Source organism: Erpetoichthys calabaricus, chromosome 12, assembly GCF_900747795.2.
Source record: "Erpetoichthys calabaricus chromosome 12, fErpCal1.3, whole genome shotgun sequence".
NCBI classification, from domain to species: domain Eukaryota; kingdom Metazoa; phylum Chordata; class Cladistia; order Polypteriformes; family Polypteridae; genus Erpetoichthys; species Erpetoichthys calabaricus.
In genome coordinates, this window is record NC_041405.2 from 20797536 (window position 1) to 20814674 (window position 17139).

The 17139-nt window shown below is 37.0% G+C and overlaps 1 protein-coding gene across 1 annotated transcript in view; it reads left to right on the forward strand.

The window, feature by feature from the left end:
* Positions 1-17139, forward strand: part of xpnpep3 (X-prolyl aminopeptidase 3, mitochondrial) — a 69196-nt gene that overhangs the window by 25365 nt on the left and 26692 nt on the right. Inside the window, exons 2-4 of the mRNA XM_028815170.2 lie at positions 14290-14412; positions 14907-15314; positions 15403-15605. Coding sequence (XP_028671003.1) covers positions 14290-14412; positions 14907-15314; positions 15403-15605 — 734 coding nt within the window. The remainder of the gene's footprint in view (positions 1-14289; positions 14413-14906; positions 15315-15402; positions 15606-17139) is intronic.

The window sequence follows — 17139 nt, forward strand, 5'->3', positions numbered from 1 at the left end:
TCTATTGAACTGCTCTCATACGGCAAACGCTTCAGAGCCTTTCCTGTACTGGCCTCGCAGTTCAGAAACCGTTTCATCCCAAGAACTCTAGACGCATTCAATCAGTCCATCAAGTACCTATAAGTACAATTACCTCACTGTAAACTTGCGATACAGTTATAATATTACACAACCTGAGCCACTTTATAAATCGCGTATTTACATATGATGACGATATCATTTTTAAGATAAATGCAGCAAAATATGTTTATTATATTATACAGATAAAATTTTAACTACACAGTGCTGCAGCGCTAGCGAGCCGCTGGCACTCCGTTTGCGGATTGTTCCTGCCTTGCGCTGTATTCTTGCTGGTGCTGACGTGACACTGGATAGATAGATAGAATAATTAAACACGTACTACGAAGAGATTTTGATGTTCCTTAAAAGTTTTGAAGAATCGGCGTTCTAAACTTACAGATGACTTAACGTCTATTACAGAGCTGATTGTGTGGCGATTGGGTATTTGCAGAAAGAAAAGGAAGGACAGGAATTGGAGGTTAGTATATTTGAAAGACACAGTACTGCTGCAATAAATTATTTCATCGAAGGTCGCGCATGGCGCAGCAAGCATCTTGCATGAGACATGAACAATCACTGCGCCACCGTGTTCCCATGTTTAATAACATGCTTTAACTCCTATCATCATGAAAATTATATCACGTATACATCTCAGTTTTTTAAGTATTCGTAGAGCTGTAATATCACGAATGTAATGGGTTCTGTGTCCTGTCGGAGGAAGAGAAAGCCCGGAAGCACGTAGTGATTCACACACATAGAGCACATAGAAGATCAAATATAAAACAGAGCATTTAACGTGCTACTTTAATTACGATGGGATTGAGAAACTAGTAAATTAAATGATTTTAAGATGAAGTTTATGATGATCTACTTTAATGACAAAATAAACTCCGTGATTAAAGTGGATATTTAGAGATTAAAGTTGACATTTCGTGTTTTTTTCCCCACTGTGTGCCTTTTTTTTTTTTTCTCTTTACCTTAATAAGCTTTCATGTGACACTCAGACGGTGGGCTACGACTCGCCTTTTCACGGTGACTTTGATATGTGATAGTTTCTTTTTTTATTTCGGCACTGTGCGACTTTGTGAACTTGAACTTTTGAGTTTCTCCGACACGCTATGTCACTTGATCAACTTCCTTTAGTTATTTATACCACTGTTTAAACCAACAAATAGTATGTTTTTCTTTGCCTCCACTTGGTATTCGCTGAAATTCTTATATTTTCCCTCTTGCTTTTGCCATTATCTTTTTATAGAAGGCTGAGCTTTAAGGGCTATTTATATGATTTGCATATTTAAAGAGGCGTAATTCTGGGAGGAGTTGGGGCGGGACAGCACGCGCATGCACGTGCGTTACTTTTTACGCTGACCGGGATTTATGGAGCGGAAGAATGTGGAAGTTGGCGTTCGCACAGATTTTTGCATCTGGATTTTTTTGTGTGCAAGCACGTTTCCGCTTTTGTGCTTATGTCATGTTATATTGTGAATTCTACGCACGGCGTTATGCATGAGGCCGCAGATGACAAAAATGTATATCAAAATGTGCTTTGTTTTATTCCAAGCTTCTTGATAATACATTCATACATGGAGCTGTAGATAGGTAATCTTCAAACCTTTCAGATAAATCACAATAAAAGTTAATTTAGGAGAATCAAAAAAGGAATTGTGCTTAAGAGTAATGCAGAAAGATACCAAAATTGATGTCCAATTTCTGGTTGAAGGCACTCTTTGCGGGATGTGGTAAAATACTTGACAATATTAAGTATGTATAGTAGTAAATGAGTGAATGTTGCATGCACAGTCATATTAAATTGATAACATTCCAAAAAAGCTTTGTAAGAAACAAATGCTGTTTTTTATTTTTGAAAAACTAATTTACTTTAATTCACACATTTATACATGTAATTCTCAAGTTCCTGAACTAATCCTATCAGTAAATGAGCATGTGCTGTCTAATTTTTTTTTTGTACTTCCTTATCCCGAAAGACAGTATAACATTCTCAGACTGTCATGGTCTACTTTGGAGATCTTGGGGGAGGCCCCATCTTCTCTCAGAAGCCTGTGGCACAGTTCATGAACAAACCAGGGACAGGGCACAAGTCCATTGTAGGCCACAGACTCATTCAGGTACACACCTGCATAAGGCAAAATTAGAATGGAAAATTAACCTACCCTGCACATCTTTAGAGAAAAACTGGACTGTCCAGAGAAAAATAGCTAGGAGACTGGTAGAATGTGCTGAGTCTACATAGACAGATATCATGTGGAGCTAACTATAAGACTGTGGTGCCAAACACTGAGGCACTATGTTGCCTTCATCCATGTTTATCTGTACATTTTAGAACAAGTTTTTTGAGTAAAGAAGAACTGTTCCTTAAAAAAAAAATGGGAGTCCAATTAACATTCCAACATTCCATAATGTACTGAAATGCGCAAAAACAAGTTGAAGACTAACTGTAAAAGAGGAGCATACAATCCATCGGAGGGAAACATACACAGATGTGAGTGTAGCAGCAAAAAGAAACTGCATAAGCAAATGCCAGTGCACAAATTTAAAAAGCCTCAAAGGGAAAATGCATTAGCATGCAGTTAACAGATTCCTTACTAGCTGTGGACGTGATTAAGTTGCAGCATTAAATTAGTTTTAATGTGTTTCGGTATGCTTTTCTATTTTGATACACTTATCATAAATTAAGTGTTCATTTAACACTAAACTTCATTTCAGGCTGGTAGGGAGCCAGTTAAAATAAACTGCAGTAGTAAAAAGCAGTAACCAACCCTCATGCAAGCCAATAAACTGTAGGGTATACTTACTCATACATCCACAATAATATGACGTGGGCAGTTTTGGGAAAACAAAAAGCATTTTGATTTAAAATTAAATAGATATACAAAGGTAATGTATTAAACAAGCCATTGCATTTCCTGCTGTTTTCCCCAGGACCATCCTGTCAGTGACTGTTGCTATGCAACCCTAAGTACTTAACAGTCACATGATAAATCATAAGAGGGGCAGGAGGAAATAAATAGAGGAGAGCTCAGATGGTGGGTTGTTCTAGTATTGTGTGCCTTCATATTTCTGTAAAAGCCACCATTTTGAGCTACTCCCTTTGAGCCTATTATTTTAATGATCATGTTTTTGACTTTGTTTTTTTTTGCTTAGATATTTGGATTTTGATTTAAAGTGTGTTGTTATTTCTTTTTTGATATTCTGTGCCTTTTTTGTGCTCTGCACTTTGTGTAGTTTTTGACATGTTGCCTTTTTGTGAGTGACACCTCTATTTTTATCCTCATTTACTCATTTGAATTATAGACTTTACTAATAAACAACTTTATTTTAGTTATTCACTTTGTCTATTTCTTAGTCCACAAATTCTGATCTGCATTCCAACCAAGGTTCACGGTACCAGCTGTGCTTTACAAGGCATTTGACTTGCTTGATTTTCGAATAAAGGTTTGACGTTTCGCCTAATAAACAACATTATGTATATTGGGTGCTGATGGTGGACCAATTTTTGGGATTTTTTTGGTCGGATTACGTTAACATTTAGGGCAGCATATGTATGTAAAGTAATAATTTTGGATCAACTTTTTTCTGCTACAAGATCCTGGAATCTCTCCAGCATCTGAAATGCAGATAAGCATGTGTAATTTAGAAATTTTCTGTCTTTTAATAGCAAACATTATTGTTTTATTTGGGCGCTTTAGAAAATTGCAGTGTAAAATGATGCAGTCATTTTCATATAAACTTCCAGAAAAGAGTGGATTGTTGATTTCACTTGTCTAATATTGAGCTGGTGGTGAGGAAAAGAAAAGCTCTAAATTCTTCTTCAATAGTAAGCATACTCAAGTATTTGACATAGCACTCCCATCATTATTACTGAAACATATGTGACTTGATGTTGCAAAGACAAAATTAGCAACAGAGAAACTTAAATGAATTCAAATCCAGTTTGAGTTAACTCAGAAGTGTGAGAATACTGAAAAATAGCATCACAAAAAAGTGATTGATTGTTTGAGATACCCACAAAATAGATCAACAGGTAATACAATACAGCTTCCATTCACAAATATTTTAACCCAATGTTAATTTTAATTTATTTTCATATATTTTTCTGTTACTTTTACTGTACCCTCATGTCTGATGTCAGCCTAGTGTACACCTTCAATGTGGATATCTTATAACCACTGAAAATTCATGTCATCTGTCTATCACAACATAGAATCTCATAATTAAAACCATCCAGTCCTATCTTGTTTTTTGCATTTAATATGGGGTGGGGGGGGGGGAGATGATTTATTTGTAAATAAAGTTTGTTAGATTATGGCAAGAGGAAGTGTGTGTGTGTGTGTATGTGTGTGTGCACAAGAGAATTAGTGAATTACACTAGGGAATTAGTGTCAACTCTGTAAATATATACGTTGTACTCAAATAGACAAGTGACAGTTTTGACACCAACAGCAACCAAAAAAGGAATGTCAGTGTTTAAGTATAAAATTCTTAGAGCTTCATAAACTGCCTCCATTGTCATTTCCATTCTAATACAGAGACGGAGGGTTACTGTTTCTGGTGTCACTCGTCCATCTACATGAAGGTTGATGTAGTGTGGTTGTAATGTTAATGGTGTTTACTGTGGCACACCTTTAAATATGTTGCTAATCCTAACTTTATATTATGATTTCAATTGAACACAAATTTATAAATGGATGTTTTGACCTCCTGTAATCATCTCTTACAATATACATGCAGGTTTGGGTTGGGTCACAGGTACAGTGGAACCTCGGTTCATGAACGTCTCGGTACACGTACAAATCGGTTTACGACCAAAAAGAACCGAGGCAAAAGTTCGGCGAACATGACCACACACTCGGTACACAAACAAGCCAGTTTCCCTTTCGATTTGTGTGCGCCGATGATTTCCGCACGTGTTGCATTGTTCTCGGTCAGACGTGCATGCTTGCACGTGCGTGCGTGCTTTCGCTGCGAACTCTTTGTGCTCTGTTTCATTTCCCTTCCGGTTCGTACGCGCCGATTACTGTATTTAAGCACGTGTTCAGCCTCTCCCTGTTCATTGTTCTCAGTCAGACGTGCGTGCTTTACCTGTGAACTCTTTGTGCTCTACAGTATTTATTGTGCTGTTGCAGTTAACCATGGCTTCTAAGCAAGTGAAGAGTGGTGAGAAGAAAGTTTTGAAGAAAATTGAAATCTAAGTAAAGAAAGAAATTATTGAAAAGTATGAGTGTGGCGTTTGTGTTACTGATCTTGCCGCCGAGTACTGTACAAGAAGTCAAAATCTAAGATTTTGACTATTCTAAAGCAGAAAGAATCTATTAAAGCAGCTGATGTTGCAAAAAGGAGTTACAGCATTAACCAGGCAGAGGCCTCAAGTGCTGGAAGAGGTGGAAAAACTGTTGCTAGTATGGCTGAACAAGAAGCAACTTGCAGGGGATAGCGCAAGCGAGGAGATGTTATGCGAGAAAGCCAGGAAGATTCATGGCGATTTGCTGCAAAACTATCCTTCTACGAGTGGTGAAAGTGAGGAATTTAAAGCCAGTAGAGGATGGTTTGAAAGGTTTCGCAAGAGATGTGGCATTCATAGTGTGGTAAGGCATGGAGAGGCTGCTAGTTATGACGCTGAAGCTGCGAAAGAATTCGTGAAAAATTTCACAATATTAGTGGAGGATGAAGGCTACATCCCGCAACAAGTCTTCAACTGCGACGAGACCAGATTGTTCTCCACCCAGTTCCTCCTCACTTCATGCCAGAACTCGACTCATGCAAGGTTAGTTTTCTTGGTGGTTTATGGTTAGTTTTTGTATTACGGATTTTTCAAATGTTCATTTTTCGGTTCGTAGCGTGAATTGTTGCAATGTTACTTTTCTTGGTTGTTTATTAAATTTCTGATTTTTCAAATGTTCATTTTTTTCCCTGTGCTTAAAAGTCATTAAAAAAAAGTTTACACAGTGATCGGGTTGTAAGGCTATTAGTGTGAACTCCTACAATGTTACTTTCTTGGTGGTTTATGGTTGGTTTTTAAATAAAGTTCAGATTTGTTCAAATGTTCCTTTTTTTCCCCTGTGCTTAAAACTCATTTAAAAAGAGTGTTTACAGCGATCGGGTCATAAGGCTACAGTATAGTGCGAACTCTTCCAGTGTTAGTTTTCTCTTTTGTTCAAGGTTTTCTCAGTGTTGTTCAATGTTTTTACATTTAGTTTACTATTACGTTGTGCATTCTATGGTTTCATTAACTATATTTGTGCTTAGAAACTTAAAACAAATATATATTTACATACAGTTCGTATGGTCTGGAATGGATTAATTGTATTTACATACAATCCTATGGGGGAAATTGCTTCGGTTCGCGACCAAATCGGTTTATGACCAGAGTTTTAGAACGAATTATGGTCGTGAACCGAGGTTCCACTGTATGTTTGAATTGTGGAATCAATGACCATTTATTTGCAGTCCATGATTCAGTTTTGGTTTTATTTTCACAGCTATGGGTCAGATTTCGTCCAGGTGGGCTGCAGCACAACACAGTCCTCTTGAATGGTAGAAAATGCAAGAGGTCAATCTTTCAGTAGTGGGTCAGGATATACTGAGAACTCTAAAATGTCTTGTACTACTCTTAATATAGAAAGAACCTTTAGCATCTGCGGTGGGCTGGCGCCCTGCCCGGGATTTGTTCCCGCCTTGCGCCCAGTGTTGGCAGGGATTGGCTCCAGCAGACCCCCGTGACCTTATGGTAGGATATAGCAGGTTGGATAATGCCTGACTGACTGACCTTTAGCATTGAAAGCAGCATTGTAACTGGTGAAGTTGTAAACTTGACCTTGTGCATAGTGTATTCCTGCAGTGCGTTTAGGTATTAAGTGTAATATCTTACAGCTGTCTGCACTGTGCTGCACCCTCACAACACTCTTCATAAATGTATGTTGTAAGCAAATTATAGAATTTGTGTTATATAATTAATGGGCATCGTCTCAGCTGCATATTTTGTATTTTGAATGTAATCTAATGACATAAAACATGCTTTTTAACAATTTTTCCATTCATTACAAAAAACTGAAAATATATTTCAATCAAAGCAATGCTTAACAATATTTCAAAAATTAATTTGTAATCCTATCACACATTTTTGTTTCAACCAAGGAACTGGTAAAAGCTCAAGGTGGAAAGCCATTGCTCTCACTCTTCCTGCAGTATGCTGATTACAAACTGAGTTTGTGAAATTATTTATTGAAATGTTGCCAAGCATTTACTGTATGTATGTTATTTGGGGATAGTCAAGTGTTTTTTTGTTTTTTAATCTTTGGTTATTAACATTTTCTTCCATTTACCACGGTTTTCCTTTTCTTCTGGTTTTTATGTCGTTATGTATTAATACATGTGCTAGCTATAAGTAGCTGTACCCTTTTAGTGTTGTGTGCCTTCGTGTCTCCCCTGCTCGTTGTTAATTGGCAATGTTGAATTACAATTAAGGAATCAAATTCCAAGTAAAAAGAAGATGAAATAATTGGGGAAAAAGAATTAAGCTATTTAAAAATGTGGTAAAATGAAGATATTTCTAAATATCCTTTAAATATAAATGTCACAGTACTGCATTTGACAAAATGCCCAATCAAAGAAGAAGGAAAAAAAAAACAAACAGCAAATTAAACAATGAGATCAATAAGAGATGAAATGATTGTGAGTCACTTGCTGTGAAACTGGTTGGAATAAAAGCCTGCAGCCGCAATGGGCGCCCATCACTAAGCTAGAGAAAAACAGATGTAACTTTGCCCCATTTACATTATGAAAAAGGTGATGTATGTAGAAAAAGAGATAGAAACATAAAAATGATTTATTTCACACCTACCCTATTTGTAGGCTGTGGTTCAGCTGCAATTTTATCATTGCAGTTGTGTGGTTATTTGAAAATATACCCATGCAAGACTCTTGATTTTACTGATAGTAATCTTTATTAATTGTTTTCCCTGATTCCTTATAAATAAAAGTAGTCTAATTTGTATATGTATGTACTTATCAATTCTGTAATTATTTTGCCATTTCTTCCTAAACAACAACAACATTTATTTATATAGCACATTTTCATACAAATAATGCAGCTCAAAGTGCTTTACATGATGAAGAAAGAGAAAAAAGACAAAATAAATAAGAATTAAAATAAGGAAACACTAATTAACATAGAATAAAATTAAGGTCCGATGGCCAGGGAGGCCAAAAAAAACAAAAAAAACTCCAGACAGCTGGAAAAAAAAAAAATCTGCAGGGGTTCCAGGCCATGAGACCGCCCAGCCCCTTGTAGGCATTCCACCTCACATAAATGATCAGTCCTCTTTGTATTCAGGGTTCTCATGATGACGGTGATGTGGACTTTTGACCTTTAATCCATCAATGTAGAGACATCACGGTGCTTTGATCAGGTGGTGGTGGTGCAGGTCGCCACCCCAGAAAACCGGAAAAAGAACAGAAGAGAAAGTAGGGGTTAGTACGGATTTTGAATATGAATACCATGAATAATAATGATAATTAATTGAATATACAGAGCATCAGGATTAAACTAAGATGAAGCTATGAGAAAGCCATGGTAAAGTAATGTGTTTTCAGCAGTTTTTTAAAAAACAGTTTTTTTAAAGTGCTCCACTGTATTAGCCTGGCGAATTCCTATTGGCAGGCTATTCCAGATTTTAGGTGCATAACAGCAGAAGGCCGCTTCACCACTTCTTTTAAGTTTAGCTCTTGGAATTCTAAGCAGACACTCATTTGAAGATCTAAGGTTACGATTTGGAGTGTAAAGTGTAAGACATTCCAAAATATAAGATGGAGCAAGATTATTTAAGGCTTTGTAAACTATAAGCAGGATTTTAAAGTCAATTCTAAATGACACAGGTAACCAATGTAGTTACATCAAAACTGGAGAGATGTGCTCGGATTTTCTTTTCCTAGTTAAGATTCTAGCAGCTGTATTCTGCACTCGTTGCAATCGATTTATTTTATGACGTTATGCCCTGAGATAATCTGACCTAAAGATGTTTTGTCATTAGGATGTATAGTCCGGTCAGTCAGTCAGTCATTTTCCAACCTGCTACAGTACACCCTCAAAAGTTGCGGGGGTTACGTTCCTAGAGCACCCGCGAATTTTGGATGTGGTTAAAAAAATGCCTATTTTCATAGTTTAAAACCTAAATATGCCCCCAAAACACTTTAACTTAATTTCAAACTCAGCTTAATACATTACCTAAAAATAAAGAGTGTAAAGGTAAACCTGTATACTGTATACTGTACTGCTATGTCTCCCGTAGTGCTAGAATGTAAAATACCGATGTTACCGCTATATGTACTGTAATTCATGCAAGCCCGTTTTCATTGCCAGAAGCCTTAGACGGTGCAACTCGTTTCGGCGGCATCTTGGGGCTTTAACCATTAAACTGCCACATATTTGGGGGTTAATGCATCCCTGGACGGCAAATATGTTTTTGCTGCACTTTAAGTAAACATCACAATTAACAAAGAAAAAGTGAAATTTTAATGGAACGCATTTTTTTTCATGCAAAGAGCGTCACAATGACTGCAACATTGATCATTTTACACACTGCTAATGAACTGTAAAAACTATTTAAAAAACTACTGGAACAATATACACGAAGTGCAACTGACGCCATGGATGTAAATCACTGAGCCAACTGCACTTAACCTGGCTGCAAGCAAGCACACAGAGGTAAGCGCTGATGCTTGCAGGCTAGTCTTAGTGCAGCTTGGGTCACAAAATTGCACGCAAACACAGGAGATTGTAGAGACAGGAACTTTATTCAAACACTTCAAACAAACATGTCTCTTTCAGAAGTAAAAGGTGCTCAGCCTGCAGTTAGTTAACGATTAAACAATAGACAAACATCATAGTAGCAGAGGATGTCTGGGGGAGGAGAGAGAAACAAAGCAATCAACCAAAAAGGACAGGTATGGTTCAGGCTTTTAAGTAAGCATAGCGTTGTGCGAGAAGCTACAATCGAAAAGACAGCGATTTATTTATTTTTATGGTGGAGATTCCAGCCTTGACCCAACGCCCGCACTCACAAACAGAGACAAAACAAAGCAAACTGGTAATCAAACAGCAAATAAAGAATGTAATGAAAACAAATTAAATAAGAAAACAACAATACCACCCCTGTTCCCCTTACGGCGATTACACATTAAATATAACAAAGCACAAACAAAACACACACAGTAAATCATGAAAAACGGCAACAGATGAAATGTAATGATGAAAATAGATAGTCCAAAGATCCGCACATTGAATGGGAATGTACAGATAGTCCTACCAGTAGTTCCTGAAATGGTGAAGATGGGTGGACAGGTTCAGGAGCACTCCTTTTTTTGCTGGATGGCCATGAATCCACTTATTGTCCTCATGTACACAGACAGACAATTTAGACGCACGAAATGATCCAGGACAAAATGAATAAGTACAGGCAACCCATCAGAAGGCAGACAGACAGGAACTTGAAACACAAATTACAAAAACTTTTTTTTTTTTTTGTTTTTGGTCACCGACCCCCTTTTTAAAAGCTGCGCTGACATCCTTTGACCTCAACAGCCCCAGCACCCTCAGCAGAAGACTAATCAGAGCCACTGCAGGGATTGCTGGGAGTTGCAGTTTCAAATTCTATTGGCTACTTTCACCATCCCAAGTCGCGGTTTTCTTTACAGCTGCTTCCTGTTCTCTCTACAGTACAGTATTGCCATGAAAAAAGCCATAAAAATTGCGGAGGATATTTGCGGTTTCCGCTAACAATTATTAGTTCGGTTCTAAGGAAAAATCCACGAATGACTGAGGCTGCCAACTCTGAACCGTGACTTCGCGGGGGTCTACTGTATATCCTAACACAGGGTCACAGGGGTCTGCTGGAGCCAATCCCAGCCAGCACAGGGCGCAAGGCAGGAACAAATCCTGGGCATGGCGCCAGCCCACCGCAGGACACACACACATGCACACACCAAACACACATGAGGGACAATTTAGGATCGCCAATGCACCTAACTTGCATGTATTTGGACTGTAAACATTCAATTTTCTTCAAATGTTATATGACCCTATGTTATATTTATTAATAAAATATTTACATTTAGTGTGGCTGATTCCATTAAAAGTTAGATGTTAACGTTAACACACGATATAACCAATTGTACTTAGATTTCCATACTATAAGAAAACTGCTTGTTTTCATTTTAGGTCTAACACATTGAAAATTAAGGGGGCTTCTTAACCCAAAAAATTTAGAAAAGCTATGATATTTTTACTTTAACACGAAGAATTAACAAGAATAATGGTATACAGTGTAGGAAGCTGTATGAATCATTTGATTAGTTCATTGTTATTCATTCAAAACAAGATGGAAAATATGTTAATTATGTCTTGTAACTATAACTCCCAACAAACCTTTGGGTTGGTGTTTTCTACACTGGCCTGTCAGACAACAAAAAACTGTATGAACTTGTATCATAATGCATCATACACAATGTAGTACTGTGTTACTTTATTCTGGAGTGCAGTGTGAATCATTGAGAAGTTTGCATTGGTACGGGGTATATAATAAAACATACTTCTATTTGTTCTTTTGCACTTGTGCACATAAGCTTTAATCAAGATTTTTCCAGACTCACACAAGTATGTGGCACATTCAGATCATAGTTTGAAGATGCACTTGCATGAATTCTTTACAATAATTTGATTAACTGCTAGCTAGCTGTAGTGCAAAGTAGCGCTCAGCCTATCAACAATGTAGTAAGTGAATGTAATTTATTCAGTTACTGCTGTGTGTGAATTATCTGCAGTCGGCTTGCATGATATACTCACTTGCTCACTTTTACATTCTTTTTTTATCTGTGATTGTATTTATTCCTAATAGAAGTCTTTTTTTATCCTAATTGAAGTCTTTTTTTAGAGTTACATTCTACTGTTTCTCACACTAGTTCCTTCACAAATTTCAAACAAGATGGGGTGATACATTATCATTGGCAATTAAGTTGGTATTTGGTTTCTTTTGCGATACTGTAAACATCATGATAATGTATGCATGATTCTGAAAATTCTGATATATAACTGTCATTCATGATTTGTGGAAAGCTGCAAATTTTACCCGTAAATAACACTAATGGATGAAAACCACACTTTTCTTTTAAACAGAAACAAATGAGTAGGCTAATTATCAGTGGATTATTGTAAAGTTTTAAGTTATTTTATCAAGGTGCTATTTGGCAGACTCTTAACAGAGTCGACACTATTGTTTCCACCCTGGGATGCAAAATGAGGTGGTTGTTGTGCCCTCCCTGTAACACCATAAGGTAACTTTGCTGTTTTTACTGAGTGTTCCACAACATATGAGTAAAAGAAGGTTTTCTTGGCATGGAAATAGACATTTGTTATTATTTAATGAAATGTATAAAGTGCTGGAGTAAATCGGGACTTATTTCTACATAAGCTTATCTTTTATTACTTGAGTAGTGTTATCTTGTCAAGCTTTCATAGCAGGTTCAGGTAAAAGGATTATATTTTGTAATCCTCAGAGATTTTGATTCTGATGGTCTGACACCACTCGTGCACTTACACAGTTGAACCTTGTTGCACTCTTCATTGCTAAACTCTAAAAAGATCTGCTGTCAAGAGACCAACTGGTTTTGATGTGCTCAGTCAGGCATATGGTACCAATTCTGTGGACTCTGATAGAGTTGCAGTGAAATTGCCTCACAGGAAGTGTGCCGAAACACAAGGACCATGTCTTTCACCCAGAGAAACAATTCAAATGGAGCTGAACAGGAACCTGCTCTCTGCAGAGGAAGAGAGCAACATGAATTGTCTTGAATGGTAGACAATGCAAAACAAGTAAATCTTCCAAGAGTAGGCCAGCTTATAGTACACTGGAGTCAACATTGTAACTGGCGAAGTTTGAATCAGTGTAAACCTGATCTGGTGCAAAATGTATTTTCCTGTAGTATTTTTAGGTTTTAAGTCTAATTTCATACAACTGTGTGCACTATGCATGCTTAAAATTCTTGAAGAATTTGACTTAAATCATTAATGGACATCAGATCAGCTCTATGTTTTGTAGATTGTATGACTTCTAGTGACATAAAATGTCATTTTAAATTTTTTTTCCATCCATTCCCAGAAAAAAAACCTGAAAATATCACCATAATATTACAATTAAAGCAACCTAAAGTAATTTAGAAATGATTTTGTGACCATAGTTCACATTCCTATTTCAGTTATGTTAGAAACATAGAAATAATTTCGTTACTGAGTATTATTGAAAAAAGGCAAAACCACTATCACGTTAGGCAGCAAATTTATTTATTAAGAATTGGTCTCCGAGTTGTTGATCAAAAAGCATTTGTTTAAAATTGTGTACTAATGCTTATATAGCTGTACAATTTTTCTTATCCACTTTGTTGGTTGGTGGCATTGTAGATAAGCTTATGACATCTGAAAAAAAACAACAATGTTTTTTATGTTTTTTACTTTATTAGTGTCACATGTTTAAAACAAAAAACATTTTTTCTGGCCCAGCATCTTGGGAGTATAAAGGAGTAAGAGTGGTTGTAATGATCACTTTACATGTAGCAGTTTAAAATATTCAGATATCTAAAGACACCTTGTGTATTTTTTTTTTCTTTTCCTAAAAATTGGTGATACACCTTTTAAGAGCCCTTTAATGCAAACACCTTTAGATACCACCATCTTCAATCAATAGGAATTCGCCATTAGCATTGTTTTATGCCTTTGGAACTGTTTGTACTGCATAGGATTTATATTTAATACAAACAAACCTTAAAAATAACCAGTGATATACTTATTCAGGTAGATGTTCAGTTAACTGATGACAGGTGATAGTGAATTATTGAAACAGAGCTCTAAGTTTAAGCAGTATGCCTTGTGGATATGTGTTTTTTTTTTATTTTTTTTTTTTTTTTTTAAATAAGTATTTCTAAGTAGAATTTTAGGTTGCATGAGAGCTAAATGCTTACTAAGTCAGAGAGAACACAGGGAAGTTCAAGTATGACAAGCTAGGCAAATTTTGCATTTCTATCAAAACTGTCAGTCTTTTCCGGACAGAGCTTTATTCTGAGACTTTTTATGCCAACTTAAACTGATTTCTTAACATTACTACCTGTGAGACAAACTATTTTATTGTTTTAAGTTTGACATTTTTCATCCTGTGCCTCATACAGCTTGTGTATCATGTCTCAGAAGATGGATTTATGTACAGCCATGTACAGGAAGACAGAAGAAGCTGCCAAAACGTTATCTCGGTCAACCAAGCCCTCACACTCACCCCCATCTCCTCAGACCAGGTAATGTGATTTAAGTGTGGAGGTTATTAGATGGATGTTTATTAATAAATAGGCAGCTGAAACCTAAATAATCAAAACTATTCATAGCATTATCCAATCTGAGTCATGAACATGTCCTTTTCTTTCTCTGTTCACTCTCTATTGGTATAGATTTATGTTTTACTTTCCATAAAATACACAATTAGACAGCACTGTGTCTATTGAGATAACTTTAAAAGGGATCATTTCTGTGAACAGTCTTTGGTGGGAAGTAAGTTCAGAGCAAGCTCTTAGATGAACTCCCATTCTCCACATTGGAGTTTAGTGAGTGTGGAATATGGTCAAATTAAAATAGTATCAATTGGTCAGGGTATAATGTTCGCCTATACATTGGAGCCATCATAATGTTTTCTGTTCAATCTTTGGAAAAAAAATATTTCAGTCATCTTTTTTGCCGCCTTCTTGCCTTAGTGTCATCATTTGCTTGTTTTCTGAAACTTTTTTGTGTTCTCTAGGTGAAGTGACTCCAGGGTTGAGCCAAACAGAGTATGAACTTCGTCGGCATAGACTAATGAGCTTAGTGGCAGCTCAGACTCAAGGCAGTTCTAGCACGGATCATGCTGTTGTCCTACTTTCTCACCCCACTGTATATATGACCAACGACATCCCCTTCCCTTTCCATCAGAACACAGACTTCCTGTACTTGAGTGGCTGCCTAGAGGAGGACTGCGCCCTTGTGCTGAGAAGTGTACCTGGGGTTGCCCTTCCAGCTCACAAAGCCTTGCTTTTTGTACCTCGCCGAGACCCAACCAGGGAACTCTGGGATGGTCCACGTTCGGGAACAGATGGAGCAGCGGCACTGACAGGTGTAGATGATTCTTATCCTATTGATGAACTGACCCGCTTTGTGCAAAACACCAAAGGTAGGAGGACAGTCAACCGCAATACCTCAGTGACAGACTTTTTCTGCGGATGTCGTTATCATGTTCCTTTGCTGTCTTTATGTTTCAGATGAAGGCTGCACCCTTTGGTATGACTATAATCATGTCTCCCATCCACGATTACATCAGGATGTAATGCTTTCCTTAGTGGAGGCAAAGAACAAGACATCTAATCATGTCCGACCTGTCAGGTCACTGGTACACAGCCTCCGGGTGATTAAGTCCCCTGCTGAAATTGAGATTATGAAGAATGCTGGAAAAATCACAGCACAGGTACAATATCCTCAGTACTGTACAATGGCAATAACAAAGGCATGTGTATGTTTTTACGCATGTGTTACTGTAAGGAGACTGATTAAAAAAAAACCAAAAAACAACTGAACTGCGTATGTGTGTGTGTGTGTGTTCATAAATATTGATAGCTTTGCAGTTCTTTTTCAAATAATCCACAAATTACTCTAAAATAAGCTGATCTACTGCAAAATAAGCTTGAAACTGATGAAACCAGGTTTTAACAATTTGTTTTTTACTATTATTATTACAAACATTTGTTATTCAGTTCAGAACTTAATATATTCTTTCAGATCAGGAAAAAATGACAATGACAAAATTATTGACATGCTACACTTAATATGTGGTAGCACACATCACTGCAGAATCACTGCAATCAGGTGCTTCCTATAGCAGTAAATGAGCTTCCTGCATCTCTCTACTGACTGTTTGGAGCACTCTTCTTTTGCAAACTGCTCCAGATTTCCCAGATGTGAAGAATGTCTTCTCCCAACTGCACTTTTCAGATCTTTGCACAAAATTCAATATGATTTACATCTAAACTCATTACTAGCCCCTTCAGAACAGACTATTGTTTTTGTCTTTAACCATTCTTGTGTCCTTTTTGAAGTGTGTTTCTGTCCTGCTGGAAGACCCATGGTCTTCCATTGAGACCCAACTTTCTGACACTGGATCCAACATTGAGCTCCAAAGTAATCTGGTAATCTGCTGATTTCATGATGCCAACTATATGCTCAATTCAGTCAATTCCAGGGGGATCAAAGCAACCCCCCCAAAACATCAGCAAACCTCCTCTTTGTTTGGCTGTAGGGGTAGTGTTCTTTTTCATTTTGTTTTCTATAAACCTAGAAATGTTTGCTTTACCAAAAAGCTCTAATTTGGTCTCCTCTGTTCACAGGACGTTCTCCTAGAATGATTTTTGGCTTGCTCAGATGTGTTTTTTGTGAACTTAAGCTGTGCTTTCTTATTTTTCTCTGTCTTCCTGTGTCTCCTGCTATAGAGCCCACTTTCATAGGGTTGGAGACGAATAGAGTGAGTTGTATGTAAAAGGTTGGCTTGAATCTGTTTGATAGTTGATTTGAGGCTCTTGCACAAAAGAAATTCAGCAAGCTTTGCTTATTTTTTTTACTAGTGTCAATGTCCAGGGAGATGGGCTACAGTACCATGGCCATGGCCTTAGATGTCTTGATAACATTATATGTGGTTAACACAGACCTTTAAGGTCTCTGAAGATGGACTTATAGTCTTGTAATTGTCTATTCTGTTATAATTGTTTTATCTTGCCTCCAGAGGAAATGTTCTGCTTTTATTTCTTTTTATCAAATTTTGAGTGGTAAACACAGAAATAAAATAGCAGAATCAGAAACAACATATCTTGTTTCAGACTGGTTGGTTCTTAAATTGCAGGTGACTGCAACTACTCACAGGTAAGTTTACTTACAGATGAATGGAGAATAACTTACTTGGAATGTAGATCTTTCTTAGAACTGCCAGTAATTTTGTTTAGTACATTTTA